The sequence below is a fragment of the Sprattus sprattus genome, assembly GCF_963457725.1.
Source record: "Sprattus sprattus genome assembly, chromosome: 14".
Classification (NCBI taxonomy): domain Eukaryota; kingdom Metazoa; phylum Chordata; class Actinopteri; order Clupeiformes; family Clupeidae; genus Sprattus; species Sprattus sprattus.
Window position 1 is genome coordinate 6,271,029 of NC_137912.1, and position 22,500 is coordinate 6,293,528.

Below are 22,500 nucleotides of genomic sequence, written 5' to 3' on the forward strand. Positions count from 1 at the left end.
ATCATAAACCCTTGAAGATAAAAATGAAATTGGTTGGGAAATGTAAACGCTAATATGCTTTTTATCCAGATAAAACGCAGCTCCATCGTTTACTTGCTTTTGTTTACAGGACCATCTTCACTGTTGCACCAACGGGCTGAAGCGGTCAATGGGGCGTATGTGTAATGGCCAACTTCTTAATTTTCTTATTTTTATACGTGGCCATATAAGAAAATGTTTTTCTCATCATTATTGCTATAGCATATGAACAAACATTGAAAAGAAAGTTTTTAAATTAAATTAAACTTGATTTATCTTCTGAAAGTAGGCCTACATTAAAGAACCACTAAAAGTCACAAGCACTGGACTAAATGTCATGCACTTTGTTTTAATCTTACTATTTAAAGATTCAATGGAAACGTTCAGTACAATCTGCGTAATTGTGGTACAGGTCGTGATGGATCACACTTTTAAGTACACCCCTATCCAGTAAAGCAAGAGGGCATATCGTGATATATATCGCTATCGTGATATAAAATAATCCATATCGTGATATATGTTTTTTTCCATATCGCCCAGCCCTACAATCATGTATCTATTTAGAGGCGATAAAGAGATGCTTGCAACATGAAAGGAAGTGTGTGTAGCTATCAATTATGCAGTGATACTTGGCACTAGGTTCAGCATGTGTTTAGTTTACTTTAAGCATGTTTAACATGCCTAGTCCATTATACTGTAGGGTGAAGGTTCGAGATGGAGAACAGTAGAGAATTGAAGTGTGTCTGTGTGTGTGTGTGTGTGTGTGTGTGTGTGTGTGTGTGTGTGTGTGTGTGTCTGTTTGTGTGTCTGTGTGTGTTCTCGTTCTCATTCTCTTCTCCATATGCAGCGTTGGCTGAAGCAGGCCCTGGAGGAGGAGAGCCCCGGGCCCCAGGCGGCCCTCATGCTGCAGGGTGAGGGCCCCCTCAGCCCCCCCCTCAACGGTGACTCTGACAGCCCGCTCCCCTTCAACGGCAGCTGCACTCTCCCAGGCAAGACACACGGACCACCTCTTTATTTTTTTCACATTCCATATTTAAGCCTATTGGCATTTATTAGCATTATTGTGTTCTATTTTTTGAAGGGGTATCAGGGGTCTTGTATGTAAGTGGATTTGTGAGAAGAGCAATTCATCTAAAGTATGTTGTTTAAGCATCAGATTTGCACTCTGCTGTGAGAGGAAACTAATGTAGAATCTCTTTACAGCAGTCTTACACGTGTTTGGAAGGCTGTTTGTGTGTGTAATGACCTTATTCTTTTTATCTCCACCAACTCTCCATTTCTCCCTCTTTCTTTCTCTCCAACACCTCTCCATTTCTCCCTCTTTCTTTCTCTCCAACACCTCTCCATTTCTCCCTCTTTCTTTCTCTCCACCAACTCTCCATTACTCACTCTTTCTTTCTCTCCACCAACTCTCCATATCTCCCTCATTCTTTCTCTCCACCAACTCTCCATATCTCCCTCTTTCTTTCTCTCCACCAACTCTCCATTACTCACTCTTTCTTTCTCTCCACCAACTCTCCATCTTTCTTTCTCTCCACCAACTCTCCATATTTCTTTCTCTCCACCAACTCTCCATATCTCCCTCTTTCTTCCTTTCTTTCTTTCTCTTTGGTTCTTCCTCCCATTCCCTCCTCCAGAGCTGCCCACCCCTCTGAAGAAACGGCGCCTGTGTCCGCTGGACGCCTGCATGTCAGAGAGCTCCACCCCCTACGGCTCTCCGTGCGCCACGCCCACCCGAGCCGACCTATCGGATACGCCGAGCACGCCCCTGCTCCTGGCCACTCCTCCCCGCGTGCGGCAGGAAGACCCGGGCACAGAGTCCTTGCCCACCACGCCCACCCACACCCACGTTGCCCCCGGCAACGCCGCGCAGGGCTTACTCACGCCACAGGGGGCAAACACACCCTTCAGCGTGCCACAGGAGGTAAGAGATCTGACACTAAAGACTGATTCATGCTTCCTTACGTAAGCGTAAGCGCAAGCGCAAGAGGCCGCGCAAGAGGCCGCACAAGCCCCTTGCGCGACCCTTGCGCGACTTCTTACGTCTTGCGTGCGTCGGCCCCTTTTTCTAGACTTGCGTCATTTTTTACGTAAGCCCTTACGCGAGCCTCGCAGCCTGCATTCTATCAACGAATGATACGAGATGAGGTTACTAAAATATTCTGCATGTCTACTCAGTTTTACAGTGCTTCCCAAGTAAAGAACTTAAAGAAAGTTTGAAAAGAACTTCAAGCTTCAGACTTTCTGTTAGGGAACCTGTTATCTGCAGAGCAAATGCCAGGCTCATACAAAAACATTAACGTGAATTACTTGATGCTAACACCTAGCGCGGCGTCTATAGGATTTTCCATGTACGTTAGCATTAAGCTAACGTATTTTCTACCACAGTAAAACATGCAATACTATGTGATTGTTTTTAGAAAACGAATGTTACGTGATGAGATTACTCAAATGTAGTCTGCATGTCTGCTCAGTTTAACAGTGCTACCCAAGCAAAGGTTTGAAAAGAACTTCAAGCTTCAGACTTTCTGTTAGGGAAACAGCTTTCTATCTGCCAGGCAAATGGCAGGCTCACGACAACACGCGCAACCTTTGGGAGCATGAACTGCACCGAGTAAATTTTGCGCAACCGTTAACCCCCAACGCTGTAGCAAGCAGCCGCCTTAACCCTGCTCACCCACAACATACAGAGACAGGCGAGGAGACTGTAAACTAATGTGTGTGTGTGTCTGTGTGTGTGTCTGTGTGTGTGTGTGTGTGTGTGTGTGTGTGTGTGTGTGTGTGTGTGTGTGTGTCTGTGTCTTCAGAGTGATGTGTCGGAGGAGAACTCCCCAGAAGGCAGCAGGAGATCCAGTACCCAAGAGGTGAGTTCCACTGAGGTCCGTCTCTAGAGACTACCAATGCCACCTATCTAGAACCGCACGCAGTTTGAAGCATGTAGTGAGCTGATGTAGTGTACTCGTGTGGCTTAGCTTAGTGCTTAGTGTTTTCTGCAGTGTGTCTGTTGTATTAGTGTGTGATGGGTAACCCTGTGTGTGTGTGTCATTAGGTGGAGCGCGCCCCTTCGCTGCTCTTGTCTCCAACGGTGCATCCCACCATCATCCTCCCCACCATCCTCCCTGACGTGGCCCCCCAGGAGCAGAAGCCCGTGGTGACCGACCTGATCCCGGAGCCCGACCCCCAGGAGCCAGCGGTGGTGGCCCCAGACGAGGGAGCGGAGCCGGGGGTCGACGCCAGCACAGTGGTGGACCCCCTCCAGCCCTCGGACGGCACCACACCGACATTCCCGCCCTGGATGAAGAGTCCGGAGCGCAGCGGCGGTGGTGTTGCCGGCGGTAACGGCCTGTCTTTCTCGCCCATCAACTCCAACCTGCGCGACCTGACGCCCTCCCACACGCTGGAGATGGGGGCCTTCCGGTTGGACGCCGCGGCCGGGGCGGGGCCCAATGTTGTTGTCGTCGTCGCCGGGGCGCCCGCAGCATCAGCAGCAGCAGCAGCAGCCTTCATCGAGGGAGCCCCCTTCTTCCCCGGAGAGGAGGGGGGGCAGTTGGGCTTCAGCCGCTCGCTCAGCGCAGACAGCAGCGGGGAGGGAGGGGGCACCGCCCAGAACCCCCCACCCAAGAAAAAGGTGAAGAGCACGTGTGATCATGAACATCCACCCTGTCCTTCAGAAACAGCTCTAAACAAAACAGCACTTATCATCAAACCAACACTGATTCACCTTTTACATTTACATTTCGTCTTTTAGCCAAAGCGACTTTATACACATTTACATTTCGTCTTTTAGCCAAAGCGACTTTATACACATTACATTTCGTCATTTAGCAGACGCTTTTAGCCAAAGCAACTTACAAGGATGTATACACATTAGGGCTGTAACGATACACCCACCTACGATTAGATTCGTATCACGATTCTTGACCCACGGTTCAATACACCCCACGATATTATTATTTTATTTTTTTACCTTGCGATTTTTAAAATATATTTTCTAATTCACATTAGAATAAGAATGAGCTATAAAAAAATGAAGAAACAATTTATAACCAAATATTGAGGTTTTTATTACTCAAAGCAATGCTGTTGAAAAACATTCAACAAACTTCGGAACCTGTTATCTATCTGCAGAGCAAATGTCAGGCTCATACAATAACATTAACGTGAATTAATTGATGCTAATACCTAGCGCGGTCTCTATAGGATTTCCCATATACGTTAGCATTAAGCTAACGTATTTTCTACCACAGTAAAACATGCAATACTATGTGATTGTTTTTAGAAAACGAATGTTACGTGATGAGATTACTAAAATGTAGTCTGCATGTCTGCTCAGTTTAGCAGTGCTACCCAAGCAAAGGTTTGAAAAGAACTTCAAGCTTCAGACTTTCTGTTAGGGAAACAGCTTTCTATCTGCCAAGCAAATGGCAGGCTCATGACAACACGCGCAACCTTTGTGAGCATGAACTGCACTGAGTAAATTTTGCGCTACAATTAACCCCAACGCTGAAGCAAGCAGCCGCTTTTACTAGCGAACCAAACTTTTTGTATCAAGTGACCGCTGAGGGCATGTCGCGGTTCTGCCTCCTCGCATCGCGATGCAGGTTCGTGGCCCAGAGTGTCGCGATTTCTCGGTTCGATCCAATATCGTTACAGCCCTAATACACATATTGACATTTTACACTGACACATCAGGAGCAATTAGGGGTTCAGTGTCTTGCTCAAGAACCTAATTAGAATTGCCAAACATCCTGCAGATTCACAAGCACTGGTTGTTTTTCCACTCGCCTCGTCCAGGATCGGAGAATTGTTCTGGTGTATTGATGTTGAGACAGTCGAAGCTCTCTGTGGTCCTTGGGTGTTGACCCGTGTCAGTCGTCTCTGTTAGCGGTGCCTCCTGGGTCAACCTTAAGCCATGTGTCCGTCTTAATGCCCCTCACGGTCAGCTCTGAGGCTGCTTTCATCTGTTATTGATCTGAGCTGTTGGATACTAGTGTTGAGCTGCATGACCACTGTAAGACAGATTGGTTAAGTGACCTGGTTAGTGGTCAGTGAAGGATTGGTCAATGGAGAACCATCTGGTGTCTGGCCTCTCTGATGTGCCCCTGGTCGTCCCCACAACCAGTGAAGGTGATTGTTAATGTCGCTGGATTTAATACCTGTGCCTACATTTCCCAGGTGTCTTTGCTGGAGTACAGGAAGAGGCAGCGCGAGGCGCGGCGCAGTGGCTCCAAGGCCGAGTGCAGCTCCCCGGTTGCCACGGTGCCGCCCGTGGATATGTTCCCCGTCGCCATAGAGACGGTCCCTGAGCCGCCTCCGCCGCCGCCGGCTCCAGTGGCGGTGACACCAACACCCACACCCACACCCGTACCCCCCCAGGCCAGCGAGGAGGGCGACGCCACCCCCCAGGGGGAGAGAGAGGGGGGAGAGGCGCAGTGGTGAGTGTGGCATGGAACAAGTCTACATGGAACACATCTGTTTGGGAGACATTTTATAGGATTAGACTGTAATCTCTCTCTCTCTCTCTCTTTCTTTCTTTCTTTCTTTCTTTCTTTCTTTCTCTCTCTCTGTCCCTTTCCTACTCCGTCTCTGTTTTTTCTCTCTCCCCTCCTCTCTTTCTCGCCCCCTCCTCTCTCTCTCTCTCTCCTCTCTTTCTCGCCCCCTCCTCTCTCTCTCTCTCTCTCCTCTCTTTCTCGCCCCTCCTCTCTCTCTCTCTCCTCTCTTTCTCGCCCCCTCCTCTCTCTCTCTCTCTCCTCTCTTTCTCGCCCCTCCTCTTTCTCTCTCTCTCGCCCCTCCTCTTTCTCTCTCTCTCTCTCTCTCTCTCTCTCTCGCTCTCCCCTCCTCTCTTTCCCCTCCCCTCCTCCCTCTCTCTCTCTCTCTCTCTCTCTCTCTCTTTCTCTCTCTCTCTCTGTCTCCCACAGGACGTCTTCTACATCAGTGGAACAGGCCAGAGAGCGCGGCTACCACAGAGCCCTGTTGCTAAGTGACCATCGCAAGGACAAGGATGCAGGTACCCTAACACTCTATCTGCAGATTTTACACACGCCCCACACACACACTCACACACACACAAGCCTCACACCCACACACACAAGCCTCACACCCACACACACACACGCCTCAAACATACACACACACGCCTCAAACACACACACACACGCCTCAACACACACACACACACACACACACACACACACACACACGTACTTTCACATTCCCCCCTCATGGTCGTTCAACGGATTTGAAGAATGTGTGTTGTGTGTGTGTTTCAGATGGTCCAGAGGCAGAGGGTGGGGATGGCGCACCTGTGAGGGATTGTCCCTCTCCCAAGAGCTGCAAGAGTCCCTCTACACACCCAGTGAGTCTTACACAGACATTGACACACACACATAAGCACGCAGTCGTCAGCAGAATCACCCTCACCTCAGTGTGTTCCAGTTGTAGCCATGTCTGTTTCTCTTTTTGATTTGAAATACATCAGTTCAGTCATAAACTGTTTGTTTCATTTGGAAGTGTTTTATTTGCATGTTTTCCACTTTTTATTGATGCATGTATCATTCAATGTCAGATTCTTTGCCAATCATCTGTCATCCATTCCTTCATACACACACACACGCACCCACACACACACACCCCACACACACACACACGCACACCCACACCCACGCACACCCACACCCACGCACCCCACACACACACGCACCCCACACACACACGCACCCCACCCACACATCCCACCCACACACACACACCCCACACACACACACCCCACACACACACACACACACATACACATATATAATGAATTGTATGACTTGATTGGAAAGATCAAAATAACTCAATCTAAATCTCTAGCAGCAGTACCAGATTCTAATCACGGCAGGGTGTGGCTGCGGTGCTTGTGCCGTGGAAGGCGATCTTTAACCTTCTCTCTCTCTATTCCCCCTCTCTTTTATTAGTGCATAAACATGGCATAGCATGTAAAGGAAGACAAATATATATGATCAAGTGGATTTCAACATAGAAGTATGCAATACAAAACCCTTCACGCACAAACCAAATAAACAAAACACACCAAAAACAAACATTCATTTGGTCTAACTGTACATTACTTTAATGCAATATTTTTTTTTAATGTGTCCTGTTCCATTAAAGTGATATTAAAGTCTCTCTCTCTCCCTCCTTCTCTCCCTCCCTCTCTCCTCTCTCTCTCCTTCTCTCTCTCTCCCTCCTTCTCTCTCCTTCTCTCTCTCTCCCTCCTTCTCTCTCTCTCTCTCTCTCCTTCTCCCTCCTTCTCTCTCTCCCTCCTTCTCTCTCTCCCTCCTTCTCTCTCTCTCTCTCTCTCCCTCCTTCTCTCTCCTTCTCTCTCTCTCTCTCCCTCCTTCTCTCTCTCTCCCTCCTTCTCTCTCTCTCTCTCTCTCCTTCTCCCTCCTTCTCTCTCTCCCTCCTTCTCTCTCTCCCTCCTTCTCTCTCTCTCTCTCTCTCCCTCCTTCTCTCTCCTTCTCTCTCTCTCTCTCCCTCCTTCTCTCTCTCTCCCTCTTTCTCTCTCTCTCCCTCCTTCCCTCTCTCTCACAGCCATGTTCTCCTGGTCCCAGCGTTCGCCCCCTGAAGGAGGAAGAGTCGGACACCCCTCCCCGCCCCCCTCCCCCTCCCCAGCAGGCCGTCTCCAAGACCCCCGCCTCTAAAGCGGCGCCGCTCACCCCGAGCAGGATGCACCCCTCGCCGGCCCCCCAGGGCCACTACACCGCCGGCCCCCCCTCGTCGCTCCTGCACTCCCCGAAACCGCAGCAGCCCCAGGGCTCGCCCTTCCGAGGCCAGCGCTCCTTCCACCCTGCCCAGCCGCCCAGCAGCCAACCCCAGGCCTCGCCCGCGGTGCCCACGCCGTTCTCCCAGTACAGCAGCGCCCAGAGCGTGCCCCCTCCTCCACCCCCGCCCCCTCCGCCAGCGCCCCCGGCTTCGGCCGCCTACTTCCCCCAGGCCCAGACCGCCCCGACGACCGTCCCCTTCCAGGGGTTCCAGCCAGGCGGGGCACCCCCACCGCCACCTCCACCGCCGCCTCCCCCCCCACCACAGTTCGCCCCGACCTCCCAGACGCTGCTGCAGCCGCTCCACACGCCGCTGCACTACCAGAACGCCGGAGCCCCCCCACCGCCTCCTCCACCGCCACCCCCCCACCCCCAACCGGGCCCCGCCCTGCTTCACGTCAACATGCTGCCGATCCAGCAGCACCAGATGCTGCTCAGCTCCGCCCTTCCGCCCCCACCCCCGCCCCCCCAGGGCCAAACCGGCCAATCGCAGCCCAGCGCAGCCGGCCTACTGGCCCTCAAACAACAACAACAACAACAGCAGCAGCAGCAGGGGCTCCCACCTCCTCCTCCCCCGCCACCTCCTCCCGCCCCGTCGTCGGGAGCACCCCCACCCCACCCCTACCAGACACTGGGGGGGTTCCAGGCTCCTCACCTGCACCCGGCGGCTCCTGGCAATCCCCCGGTGGCCCCCGCCACCTACCCGCCCCCCCACCAGCAGACTGTGCTCCCCCCACCTCCTCCTCCTCCTCCTCCTCCTCCGCCGCCACAGCAGACCCCTCCTCCCTCACAGACTCCGCCGGCCGCCCCCCAGATCAGCGGAGGAGCGCGGGGGCCACCGGCGCAAGGGGCGCCCCCCTTCCACAGTGCCGGGTTCATGGGCACAGGGTGGCACTGACTGAATCACAGACTCACCCCCCCCAAACCCTCCCATCCCCCTCCCCTCGACCCGCCTAACCTTACCAATGCCCGTCTCTAACCAGCCTATAGACTCATAGAGAGAGAGAGAGAGAGAGAGAGAGAGAGGGAGGGAGGGAGGGAGGGAGGGAGGGAGAGAGAGGGGGGGGGGGGAAGCCACACCTGTGTACCATAGCCCCTGTGCACCTTCCTTACCTTCTGTACATATTTTTCTAATGTTCCTGACCACGACGACAGCCGACAGAAAAACATCCGCAAAAGAGAAGGCCAGGAGAAGAGATGGTGAACGGATACCACAACAACACAAAGAAGAAAATAAACACACACACACACACACATACATGGACAGCAACTAAGAGAAGAACTGTTCAAGCAATCTCCAGAGACTTAAATAAGGTGTAATATGAAGGTGGACAATTTAACCCTGATGCTTCCCTCCTCCCCCTTCCCACTAGTGTCCTTTTCAGGGCGCTACTCTTGTCTTCGACTTCATTTTATTTTTGTAATCTCTTCCCTTAGGCCCTGTGTCCCTCTACCCTTGTTTGTCTAGCGACCCCCCCCCCCCCCCCCCACTTATCCCTGCACTTTCTGTATTGATGGACATTCCAACCTAACCCCCCTCCCCCCACCCACACACCCTTATGTCTGCGCCGTTTTGTTTTATCTAGTGGTTCATTATAGCGAAAGAGTTAAAGGAAAAAAAAAACAGCTTTTTGTAAAGAGTAAAAAATTACAGAACTATTATTTTTTTTATTCCTCCATGTAACAAGAAAAAAAAATTATCTGCGCACCGCTGTAGAGATTCAAAGGAAGAACTTAGTGGTAGGCCGCTTCACTGCCCCAAGTCTGCACTTGAGTGTGTGTGTGTGTGTGTGTGTGTGTGTGTGTGTGTATGAGCGTGTGTGTGTGTGTGTGTGTGTGTGTGTGTGTGACAAAAGAAGAGTAACATACACACACTGTGGATGTTTGTCTGTGTTTTTGTCACTTGTATGTGTGTGTGTTTGTGTATGCATGTTTGTCGGTGATGTGAATGTGTGTGTGTGAGTTGGAGGGGGGGATATTGGGCTGAAGAGGGAGTCGTGCAGTGCAGCGGTCTGCTTGGCGTAGCCCACGCTGCGAATGTGTGTGTGTGTGTGTGTGTGTGTGCAAGTGTGTATGAGTGAGTGTGCATAAGTGAGTGAGTGTGTGTGTGGGGTATGGCTTGCCTAGTCATCAGCGGTTTATTTTTGAATATCAATGGTTATTTGTAGAAAGTGTAATTTAATTGTATAGGTGGTTTTACTCCAGCTTTCTCCAGAAACAGGTTGTAAATATTCGCTTCCTCTCTCTCTTTCTTTTCTATTGCTTGTACAATTCACTTCCCATGCCCATTTTGGAATAAGGTTGTAAATAGCGAGTGCTCTCTCTTGGCAAAAGCTGAATGTTTCTGTGACCGTAGCACTATTTTTATTTTTATTTTGTTTTCTTTTCGTTTCCTCCTCTCTGGACTATTCTATTTTGTCTTCTTTTTTTATTTTTATTTCTGTGTGTGTGCGTGGGTGTATGTGTGAGTGTGTGTGTGTGTGTGCGTGGGTGTGTGTGTGTGTATGTGTGGAGAGCGACTCACAGACACAGCACTGGTTGGCTATTTTCATGGTTCATTATAATAAATCACTGTAATGACAGTTTTATACCATTTCGGCTCTCTTGTGTATGTGAGTGTGTGATGCGTGCAAACGTGTGTGTGGTGTGTGTGTGTGTGTGTGTGTGTGTGTGTGTGTGTGTAAGCACTGTAACATAATGGTTATTAATTGAAAGAAACCTTAGCTTACCTCTGACATGTGATCATCTACTTCACACACAAACCCAAGCTGTTCATAATTAGCAGTGCACTTTAATCAACAGCTTTTGTGGAAATTTACAGTAGTCTAAATCAAAACTAAATAAGGCCTTGAAGGAATAACCGAGTACAAAGCAATGAAGCATCACTCATTGAGTTGGCATAGCAACGCGGAGGCTTTGGAGATCCAGTAGTCGCTGGGTCGGTTGGAGGGCAGCATCACCGTGATGACGAAGTTGGTGGAGTGACCTGGGAGGGAACAGATGAACATTAAATTAAATTAAATTAAATTAAATCACTAATGCAAATATCTTTAATGGTGCGTGGGAGAGATTCCGGTTTGCCTTGGCTGCGTGCGGTTTTGAGGTCATACATACATGCTTTAGACAAGGCCAGATGTTAATAAAGCACAACTCATTCATGTTGGTAATTGAAAATGCTTTACAAATGAACAGATAAACAAACCAAGAAAAGTGTAGAATGCATTTAGTCAGTTGAAAGAGCAGAAAAATAAAAACTAAAAAGGTAGAGTGCACTAAATTACACTTGATGCAAGAGCAGTCCCTCACAGAGGACAATCAGGTTAAAGTGCTTCAGTGAGTTTAGAGGAGTGTATGCATATGTATATAGAATACCTGAGAGGAGTGTATGCATATGTATAAATGTATATGGAGTACCTGTGGTGGAGAGGGTCCCTGCCCTGGCGGAGGTCTTGTAGAGCGGCGCGTGGTACAGAGACTCGTCAGGCTCGTAGTTCTGCTGCGGCTCGAAGTGCACCACCGGCAGCATGGGGTTCATCTCCCGCTTAAAGGCGTCCTCGATCACCATCTCCTCATCGTCCCAGCGACTGGCGTCCATGAACATGCCGTGGACCAACACGCCGTCCTCTATGGCAGGGATCTGTAGCGCCCAGAGGAGCATGCAGTTAAGAGTAGGAGTGCAGATTTAAATAACAATCTAAAACTATCCTGCTTGGAGACTTCTGGCTGTCCACTTATCCCTTCTTGGCCACAGCTGGCTTCATTTACCTAATGCTGTTCTTCACGAATTAAATTAGGTATTAATGAAATGAGGTATGCTTCAGAGTAATTACTAACTGCATTCCAACTGAGATCAGATGAGGTGAAATTAATAAAGACCCCCCCCCACGCCCAACCCCCCAGGACAGGCATCATCAGGCTTGAAAAACACGTGTGGCATGAAAACCTTCTTTTTGGGAAGGAAATTGGAACATGCCACCAACAAGAAAACTCTTTCGAAGTGTCAAAATATTATGAGGGTTCCGTCCTAATAGAAATTCACCATGCCTTTTTCACCCACCGCTGCCACATACTCTACCCCTAACCCTGATCTGATCTGGTCTGATGTGGTCTGATGTGGTCTGATCTGGCCTGATGTGATCTGATCTGGTCTGATCTGGTCTGATGTGGTCTGATTTGGTCTGACTCACCTCCTCGTCCATCTCCAGCTCCGCGCCCACAGCTAGGCCCTTCCGCTGCTCCGCCACCACCGCCTCGTCTCGGTACACGGGCACCATGTTGAAGCAGAAGTTGAGCTCGTCGATGGGAAGGTTGTACTTGCGAGCGTGGTTTTGCAGAGCTCCTGGGAGAGAACAGGACCAAAGATTAAGGTGCTTGTGGAAACAGTCGAGGGGAAAAGACTAGTACATAGCTTAACCCTGTTGGAGCAGAGTGGGTTTGGGTACATGCCTGTCAGAAAGCCCTGGGGGAAGAAGAGTCCCGAGATCCAGAAGGACTTGGGCTGGCCCCGCATGATCCAGTTCTGCAGGGGAAAAGGTGCGAGCGAAATCACCATGGTGACACAAACTAAACACACAGCAACCAATAAGATATCATACACACCTTCTATCGTTACGATGTACGATTCCGCCCAGTGACTGATTTTCACTAAACCATCCAAACTACACGTACATTCCATTATTCAGCACGGGCTGTCATCCAAACTACACGTACATCACATTATTCAGCAGAGGTTATCATCCAGACCTACTCAGGACTTATCATCCAGAGCAGGAAGACTTATTTATGAGCTCCTTATGAAGCTTCTACCTAAATTATTCATTTGAATTTGTTCCATTCTGAAGTAAAGCTAGAATGGACAGACAAGCCTTGGCCACGTAATGCTGTCCACATACATTATGCCCGTGTTTCATCGGTATTATGTCACCATTCAAGGACGCTCTTGTCATCATGAGTGGGTTTGCCTTCATGATAAAAATGTAAATGTGAGAGCTGACAGACCCAGAAGGTGAACATTATACATGCCTCTGTCATATACGGAGACGTAACAAGGTAAAAACTGACTGGATATCGTGCACAATGTTAAGCTATGGAGTGGCAATCAATTATTTAGAGTAAAATGTCAAGACAAAAAAAAAAGACACTTAAAGGTAGAGGCTGCAATTCTGTTACAAGGCTGCAAGGTTGTTGATATTCGAGCTCAACAGCCAATCATATGACACCCCAGCCTTTCCGTGCTCCTGAAGCAATGTGTTGATTGGCTGGAATTGTTTACGCCTGGGTCCCAGCCACTATGTTTGTTTCAACTTAACAAAGCCACACACACACACACACACACACACACACACACACACACACACACACACACACACACACACACACACACACACACACACACACACACACACACTCACACACACACACACACACACACACACCTCAATGAAGGAGATGCGGAGGGCCAGGTCCTTCACCCAGCTGCCCAGGGGCTTGAGGGACGGGTAGGCAGAGCTGGCCCAGTGCTCGGGCACCTGGTTGTTCAGGAAGCTGTGGTAGATGAGCTCCATCTCCTCCGACATCACCACCAGCCCCGCTATGGCCTTCTGGAGAGTGTTCAGTGACGTCTGCAGAAACAACAACAGCTTTAAAAAGATGGCTTAGGAGGACATGAAGCCTCCAGGGAATGAACACTGATACAATATTTAGGTTTTGCACTTCTGGCATATCTAAACAGTTCTATATTTTGAGGGTTGATTTAAAAGTTGTGTTTGTGTGTGTGTGAGAGTGTGTGAGTGTGAGTGTGAGTGTGAGTGTGAGTGTGTGTGTGTGTGTGTGTGTGTGTGTGTGAGTGTGATTGAGTGTGAGTATGAGTGTGAGTTTGGGAGTATGTGTGTGGGTGTGTGTGTCTGTGTGTGAGAGTGTGTGTGTGTGTGTGTGTGTGTGTGTGTGTGTGTGTGTGTGTTCGTGTGTGTGTGTGTTGGTGTGTGTGTGTGTGTGTGAGTGTGAGTGTGTGTGTGTGTGTGTGTGTGTGTGTGTGTGTGTGTGTGTGTGTGTGTGTGTGTGTGTGCGTGCGTGCGCGTGTGCATGTGTGTGTGTGTGTGTGTGTGTAGATTAAAAAAAAACAATAGAAAAGTCTTAAAAACTGCCTCAGTTTACACCTCAATGTCTCAGTTCACAGCTCAATTCTTCTCAATTAATCTATTTTCGATCTTTTACGTGCTGTTATGGAGGCAGTGCACATGAACATTAGCTACATTCTTTAAAACGCACAACTATACACTACTCATGCATCCTCCTGTGTTTGGCACAAAACAAAAGACAACTCTAGGAGAGATATCACATTCAGAATTTCAGAACATGGAGTCACCAAAGATCACAGGGAATAAAAATGCCAACACCCATCCAACCAGGTTTCACTGTGTCTGAAAAAACTGAATATTTGACTGATAGGCAAAACGTACTAATTTCCATGTGTATAGAAAGTGTGTGTGTGTGTGCCTGGGTGTGTGTGTGAGCGGGTATGTGTCTGTGTCTACAGACAGACAGCTTATTGACTGCATACTTCACACGTTAAAGAGTGCCCTGCCTAAAGGTCAGCTATGTGCACACGGATGAAGGACGGTAAATGCCACTGAAGTTTTGACAGAGGATGGAGCCTGAGTGCCTGTGAATAAAGGGGTCCTCAGTAGAGCTCCTCTGTCCCCCCCAGTCACTACTCAGAATTATATATTATTTTATTTGCATCCCCCCCTCTCATTCACTCAAATATAACACCATCACAGTGTAGTGTCTTTGTATCCTCCCCCACATCCAACATGTCCACACCAGGACCCCCCCCCCCCCCCCCCCCATAAGGGAGAGACCAGAACCCCATCCACCAAGATGAGGTCCTCTGTCCCCCTCTGTCCCCATCCACCAAGATGAGCGCTCTTTGCTCTGCATCAGGTTTGACCGGTTTCAGGTGAATGGGACATGAATGGTGCCCTTGGGCTGGTACATGCTTTTCATGCTTCACATGTTGGATACCAGGAAATAAAAAAGAAGGCCAATTTGCATTTGCATCAGGAATATAAAGTTTCATAGCAAGCTTTGTGAACAGCTAGATAGCTGAGACGAGAAGCACTGCAACACACAGACAGCAAGGAGATTCTGAGTATCATAAAAGACAAGGGTGCAGATGACAACGGTAGGAATCCTTGGATGTAATATTGGCCTACTTGTTTATACTATTTTTGTATACAAAATCAGTGTTGTAAAAACCGTACCAATAACTAATAAATAAATGAGAGCTGTTTCTCTTTGCTGCTGTAGCATCAACTCGTCAGCTAATATTGTATCATACGTAACTGATAAAAAAAGAGAATTTTGAATGATTGACTCTTTGACTGGTGTATTTCAGGGATGGATCACTTGCATCTGTTCACTCTGCTGTTCTCAGGTCAGTGGCCATCACGTGATGAAAGCATTATTAATTCAGCTGTATGACTTGTGATAGTGACTTAAGATCAGTTTTTGTTTAGATGTGTCATGTCTAATATGTCACACCTCACAGGGCTCTGCAGCGTGTCCTCACACATGCCACGGCGGTTCCACTTTGTGAACCAGATTAAGACGTGGGACGAAGCGCAGGAACACTGCAGGTCAAAGTTCACCGACCTGGCCACTGTGGAAAACATGTCTGACATGACTCTGATGACCAATGTTACAGATGTTTACAAAAAGGCCTGGATTGGGTTGCGAAAGGACACTTGGATGTGGTCACTGCAGGACAAAAGTGTCAGTCTGGAAGAGACCGACTTCACATCCTGGGGACCAAATCAACCAAACGATGTTGGTGAAAAGGAGGACTGTGTTTACTTGACAAATGGTTACTGGCATGATATCAAATGTGATAAATCATATTTTTTCATATGCGGTATGACCTGCTTTTACTTATAATTTCTGACATTAAACCCTATGTATGTGTGTGTGTGTGTGTGCGTGTGTGAGGATTGGGTAAAGGGATGGTCGTATGCTCCAAACTCCACATATTTAAACATTATCCCATGATCTTTTATGTATCACATTCAAATTATCATATTTGTGTTACAGAGGGAAGAAACCCAAATGAAGGATACACTCTCAGTGAACAGAGAAAGACTTGGACAGATGCTCAGGAGCACTGCAGGTCACTCAACATGGACCTAGCAACTGTGAGGAACCAGACTGAGAACGACAAGATTAGTCAGATTGCAGATAATAAAAGGGTGTGGATTGGACTGTTCAAAGGATGGAAATGGTCTGACCAAACTAACGCCGTATTCACATTCTGGAGACCAGGCACACCTAATAACTATGGAGGGAACGAGGACTGCGCTGTTACATGGCAAGAACATGAAGGGAAATGGGGAGACAAGAAATGTAATGAGAAAAATCCGTTCTTTTGCTACGAAAGTGAGTTGGTCTTCAATGACTTCAATTCCCATTTTCAACCCTTCTTTTAGATTTGAATGCATTATTCAAATTCCTATTATGTAAGAGTGCATAGCCACAGACTATTTGTGGCATATTGTACATAATGTAACATACACATCGTATCACTCATTGCACTAGTACACTGGAAGGAGGTCTCTGTTTACTTAACAATGCAGGCAAGGTTTGGTTAGGAGACATGTCTTTTTCACTGCTTCTGCCTTTACTTTGCTCAGCTGGCAAGCTGGCCCTGATCAGAGAGAATAAGACCTGGATGGAGGCGTTCAACTACTGTGAAGGTAATGGCATGGAGCTGGTCTCGGTCACGGATGAGGAGACCCAGAGCTGGGTGAGGGAGGTGGCCAGGGGGGCCAGCACGGCTCACGTGTGGATGGGCCTCTACTACATCTGCCCCCTTGAGGTCTGGTTCTGGATCAGCGGGGTGACGGTGGGCTGCAACGACTGGGCCGCCGGGCACGGCACCGGGACGGGTGAGTGCTGCCAGGCGGGCGCCATGCAGTCAGGAGGAGAGCAGAAGTGGGTCAGCTGGCCGAAGACTGAGAGACTCAACTTCATCTGCAGAGTCTTTTAAGGTAGTGTGTGTGTGTGTGTGTGTGTGTGTGTTTTTATGAGTGTACGTATATGTCTATATGTGTGTATTTGTGGCTGTTCATTTTCATCAATACTGACAGTTTTTCTTATCTTGTTTGTGTGCTTTCAGAGGTGTCACCAATCCCATGGATCAGAAGATTCCATATTTCCCAAATATCCATCAAGGCCCAACCCTTCATCTTCACCGCGATGGATCAGTCATTCCCATGCTGTGGTTTGCCACATACTCATAGTCTTGTTTTACTTTTCTTACAGTTTTATTATGCTGTTTTCAATGTGATTTGAATATCCCATACTCACAGCCTCACTGCAGTTATAACTCAAATTGGCCTCTCTCATCTGGACACCACAACATTAAGATGGCCAGCAGAATGTCAACAAACAGAGAGATGAGGTCACCACCCCATTCCTTGATCTGAACTACTGCCTTGACAGCAAACACATACATGTTTCATTGGCCTGAGGTTAAATAGATAGTTTAGCCTGGATAGATGAGGACCAAACAACCTTTCTGAGTGGACTAACTCTTTAGGATACAACACTGGTTGTTAGCTCAGTCCCTACATGCAATACTGTTTAATTCTAATGGGTGATGGGGCTTAATGGGTTTCAATTATACGTTTTATTTTTGAATGATATGATTTATTTTATGCCAGTTAATATTTAAGATGCAGAAGTCAACATGGGTTGATTCCGTTGGGACTCAGATAACTTGGCTATAGATACATAGATAATATGGCTTTGTATCAAATGTAGAGATTTTTCGATTATATTTAGTTGGTGTTAAATTCTGTGATTCTGAAATGTAGGGATCAAGTTTAGTTATTCTGGTGAATCTGAGATAATCAGAAATGGCTTCCTGTATTACACAGCAACTGTTAAATGCAAAAGAAGTCTTCGTACACTTTGTATATGGATTAAAAAAAACAATAAAAAAGTCTGAAAAACTGCCTCAGTTTACACCTCAATGTCTCAGTTCACAGCTCAATTCTTCTCAATTAATCTATTTTCGATCTTTTACGTGCTATTATGGAGGCCTGCGAGGAACAAAAAGCACATTTTGGCAGGATGTGGTCACTGCAGGACAAAAATGTCAGTCTGAGACCTGGCCACTGTGGAAAACATGACTGACATGACTACGATGACCAATGGCACAGATAGTTATGAAAAGGCCTATTGTCTGGTATGATTTAAGTCTGACAATGCCTTGCTTTAACTTGTATTTACTTTTCAAAGGTGATAGCATCCAAGCTATCATATAGGGGATTTGAAGGCTTGTTGTGACTTATCTTCTGACACTATTTTATGTTGTCTTTGTTTGTTCGACCTGTATTCCTTTTATTTTATTTTGTCAAAGTCTGGTGCCATTTGTCTTTGTTTGTTCCAACCTTTATTTTTATTTCACCAAGCTGTGTGCCTTGACTCCTCAAGTACTCTTGCAGATTTCTTTTACCAAACACCCCTCCCCCTCCCCCATCTTACAGTCAGATGCTTGAATGTTCTCTAAACCCCTCATGCTGTTAGACTTGAGAAGTACCCGCAGCCAAGAATTCGGACCCTGAGATCACACAACATTTCACGTTCATTCAGAGGAGACGATTACCCCTCCCCTGCCCAAAGGGAGCGAGGGAAACCGCATCTGCAGCCATCAACACACCAGTTGGCCAACTGTCCTTTAGTTTAGGCTGAGTGTGTATATCTCTGAGGAAAGGTGGACAGTCCATCGCCAGAGCTCAAAAAGCCCCGGTACACAAAGAAACAGGAAGGAGTAAGATGCGGTGTGTTGATGGCTGCAGATGCGGTGACCACAATGGACACCTGAACTCTTCAACCGGCCATCCATGTGCTTGGTGTTCCTGATTCAGCCAGGGTACCCCCAGGATTTTTCATCTCAAATTTAAGACTTTTTTAGACCTTTTCAAGACCACTTTAAATGAAATTTAAGACCAACATCGCACCTTCCCTGATATGCATATGAATAAAATAAAAAAATTTAATCATAAGACAGAACCATTTAAAACAATATCTGTGAGGGGTGGACGTGTGAGTGTGTGTTTGTGTACATGTGTGTGTGTGTGTGTGTGTGTGCATGCGTGTCTGGATACGTCTGTGGGTGAACCTGTGTGCGGTTGTAATACAACAGATCCTACAGCCTTTGGACCTCTGTGCTTTTGGCAGCAATCTGTTCATCCAGTTTGATGAGTTCAGCCAACTTATTATAGCGGGAGCTTTTACATAGAAGTTGCTGTGTTTTTTAGGTGTTTGTTGCAATTAAATTGCTAATTGTTATGAATATCTCAGCCTTCACATATAATGGGAAAAAAACAGTCTGTGTCACTGTGATCTGACGTCCTGTCCTGCACGCCTTTCTGCCGTTATCAATCGGTTTTGCTATCCATGTTAATTTATTTTATCTGTATAGGTGTTTATGTTGTTCAATCTCATATATTAATTTTAAAAAGTTAAAATCTCAATTGCAACAGCTTTCGAGGAAATGGGAAATAATCGCTGCTGATTTGCTGACTTCTTATTTACATGTTTGGTGGAGTCAATCCAGAATTAGTGTTGATGAAATAATAATCAAGTAACCCAAACTGCCGTGAAAAAAACGGGAGTCGCCGAAACTGTTGTTGCATCCCTGTACAACAGTGTGTTCTTTAATGTTAGACGTTTCAATTTCTTTATTCACCCAAAAGCCCCGCTCCACTGTTGCCTGTGATAGCAGAAGCTTATTAACTAGCATTACCCTGTCCCTGACAGGGTAGTGTCCAGATAACTGTCTAGCTAGCTAGCGCAGCTAGTGAATAGCTAACGTTAGCTAGTTTTATCCTTTATATCGTGTCAGCATCTCAGCCAGTTCAGAGCCATTTACAGGTTTGCCTGGTATTTTGGATGCGACGTTTGGGTGTACTAAGATTCAATGTCACAACGAACAATAAACAAATGTGGACTTGATGAACGAAATTGAAGACCTGTTGACAAAATTTAAGACCCGTTGACAAAATATAATACCTTTTCAAGGCCTTAAATTATGAACACTAAATTTAATACTTTTTCAAGTTTTTAAGACCTTGCGGGTACCCTGTTCAGCACTTCTTGTCATGGTAGAGACTACCCACCTGGAATACTGACCTACATGGCAGAAGGACTCTGCATATGGGCTCTGGGTGTTTACAAGATAACTGTTGTGGGAGCACAGAAAGGCATGGAACTGCAAAATAGCTATTCTACTGTTAATGTGTATCACTATCTATCTGCAACATATATTGATGGTTCCTGCTCTGATTGGCTGTTGAATGTTTGTTATTGTGTGAGCATATATATGCTCAAATAGGGGACTGATGGAACTGGAAATACTGCTATCCTGTTCACTTTGGATGTGTACTCTGTCTGTCTCTCACTAAGGTCCAAATGCAAATGACATGTGACCCCCTCCTCCCCCTCTTCCTGCTAGAACCCTTTGTAACTTGGCATCACCCCCCCCTCCCCCATAGGTGAACCCCTCTCTGTCTCCCCCCATCCTGTCACCTGAAGGGTGTGGCCCTCCCCTCTCCCTTTGTACTGTTACCTGAACTGTATAAATGCCAACACATTTCTGCTATCAGATAGGCCTCTCTGAGCTGAGAGGGGGACTCCACACTGAAATACAAACTCCAGAAAACTGACTCTGCCTCCGGTCCCTTCTTCAACTTTAGCGTGCTTATGTCAGTGTGTGCGCGTGTGTGTGTGTGTGAGTGTGAGTGTGAGAATGTGTGTGTGTGTGTGTGTGTGTTTGTGTGTGTGTGTGTGTGTGTGCGCGCGTTTGCATGTGTGTGTGTGTGTGTGTGTGTGTGTGTGTGTGTGTGTGTGTGTGTGTGAGCGTGAGTGTGAGTGTGAGTGTGAGTGTGAGTGTGAGTATAAGAGTGTGTGTGTGTCTGTGTGTGTGTGTGTGTCATTCACTATCGCTCACCCTGAGCACACGCAGCAGGTTGTTGAAGCGGTCCACTTCCTGTCCGAGGACGGTGGTGAGAGAGTTCAGGCGGCCGTTGGCGTCTCGCTCAAACATGGCCTCTGCAGCGCTCTCCATGTCCAAACACACTGATGGAGAGAGAGAGAGAAAGAGAGAGAGAGAGAGAGAGAGAGAGAGAGAGGTGGGGAGAGGAGTGAATGCCACAGCAATCAGTCAGTCAGTGTCTAGTGACTTCTACACACCCATTTTTAGTCCTCTTTGCTGGGAGTGCCATTTCCACATTACTACATTTATAAACATACACGTGTAATGACATGTAATATGCGCTATATGGGCCATTCTACCGAATTCGTGTAATATGCAGTCCCTCAACAATAAAAACTATTTACAAAACAATTAGGTTTTTAGGCATAGATATTTAATTAGAAAATGTTATGGTCTATATAAACCCAATGCATTACATGAGATAGTGATAAGCTAAATATATACAAAATCATCATTTATAGGGTACTTTCTATTGGGAAGTAGCTGTCCCCAACCCTGACATCTAAATTTCAATGCCTTTAAATAACACTTTTCAATTTTTTTAGATTTTTTTCAATGATTAAATTTCAAAGATCTTTATGATTGGGTTGAAACAGAACTTGGAATATTTAGATTTATTGTGGGTTTAATTTTTAAATCAATTTTCTATACTCAAAAAATCATGTCCCTAGTTTTCATGTCACTACCGAAACACAAGAGTTTTAGTCCATTGGCTGAGCCTGTGTTTTAGCCACGACTCTGCATTTTTGACCATGCAGTGACACTGCATCTCTGACCCTCATGGTTGAATGGTAAGTAGCTAAATCCCATAGTTTTTATATAAATGTGTTCCAAAGTCTGAAAATCGACGTGTAACCTTAAGAATTGTCACTACCGAAACGCATGTTTTCTTCAATTAAGTAAACCTTTTGGGGTTTCATGGAAAATCTTATGTTTGTATGTGTGTTCACCTCTTCAAAGATGTGTTTGCATGCCGTGTGCTTGTTAGAATTCTTTATTTATGCTTAAAGTTAGCTAGAATTGTCACTACCGAAACAGTCACTACCGAAACATATGGTAGTGACCTGATGATTTCAGTAGTGACAAAATCAATTGGTAAGTAGTTCAATCCCATAATTTTTAAATAAATGTGTTGTGTGGACTAAAGGGCGGCCCAGAGCACCTTTTGGAAGATTTTGGGAGAGAAATGAACATCCATCCAACAGTGCAGTCACTACCGAAACACTGGATGTCACTACCGAAACAGTGCAGCACTACCGAAACACAGGATGTTTTGTAAAAAATTAAGTATATTGAGTAATCAACTAAAATGTTATGATACTGATTGGATTAATGTATGTTCAATTTCATCAATGAACAACTCTGGAATCAATATGATCAGTATTTAGCATTTTACAAAGAAATATTGCACTTAGATTTTGATGAATTGTATAAATTGAACTTGAAAATTTGGTAAAAAATTCATTTTTATGGATTTCATTGTGAAAACCTTCAAGAAATATTTGTAAAAATACTCTTCAGAGAAGGGAAGGAAACACAATCTGAACAGGTCAATAATAATACTTTTTTGCTATAGTAAATGTGATGTTTCGGTAGTGACAATTTTTGGAAGAGGAAAAACATTCC

General features: G+C 46.6%; 2 protein-coding genes across 4 annotated transcripts in view; one reads left to right on the top strand and one right to left on the bottom strand.

Annotated features, from left to right (window-relative positions):
• kmt2e (lysine (K)-specific methyltransferase 2E) overlaps positions 1-10,357 on the top strand; it is a 46,897-nt gene extending 36,540 nt beyond the window's left edge. For all 3 annotated transcript variants that reach the window (XM_080851067.1, XM_080851069.1, XM_080851068.1), the window contains 8 exons: positions 866-1,007; positions 1,656-1,942; positions 2,826-2,882; positions 3,068-3,646; positions 5,194-5,453; positions 5,937-6,025; positions 6,288-6,373; positions 7,591-10,357. In XM_080851067.1, the coding sequence (XP_080707193.1) occupies positions 866-1,007; positions 1,656-1,942; positions 2,826-2,882; positions 3,068-3,646; positions 5,194-5,453; positions 5,937-6,025; positions 6,288-6,373; positions 7,591-8,718 (2,628 nt within the window). In that variant the 3' untranslated portion in view covers positions 8,719-10,357. The remainder of the gene's footprint in view (positions 1-865; positions 1,008-1,655; positions 1,943-2,825; positions 2,883-3,067; positions 3,647-5,193; positions 5,454-5,936; positions 6,026-6,287; positions 6,374-7,590) is intronic.
• A 345-nt stretch (positions 10,358-10,702) lies between these two features.
• Positions 10,703-22,500, bottom strand: part of dnah6 (dynein, axonemal, heavy chain 6) — a gene marked incomplete at both ends in the record, with an annotated part of 66,113 nt that continues 54,315 nt past the window's right edge. Inside the window, 6 exons of the mRNA XM_080851363.1 lie at positions 10,703-10,806; positions 11,235-11,457; positions 12,008-12,159; positions 12,267-12,339; positions 13,256-13,441; positions 20,830-20,957. Of these exons, the coding sequence (XP_080707489.1) occupies positions 10,703-10,806; positions 11,235-11,457; positions 12,008-12,159; positions 12,267-12,339; positions 13,256-13,441; positions 20,830-20,957 (866 nt within the window). The remainder of the gene's footprint in view (positions 10,807-11,234; positions 11,458-12,007; positions 12,160-12,266; positions 12,340-13,255; positions 13,442-20,829; positions 20,958-22,500) is intronic.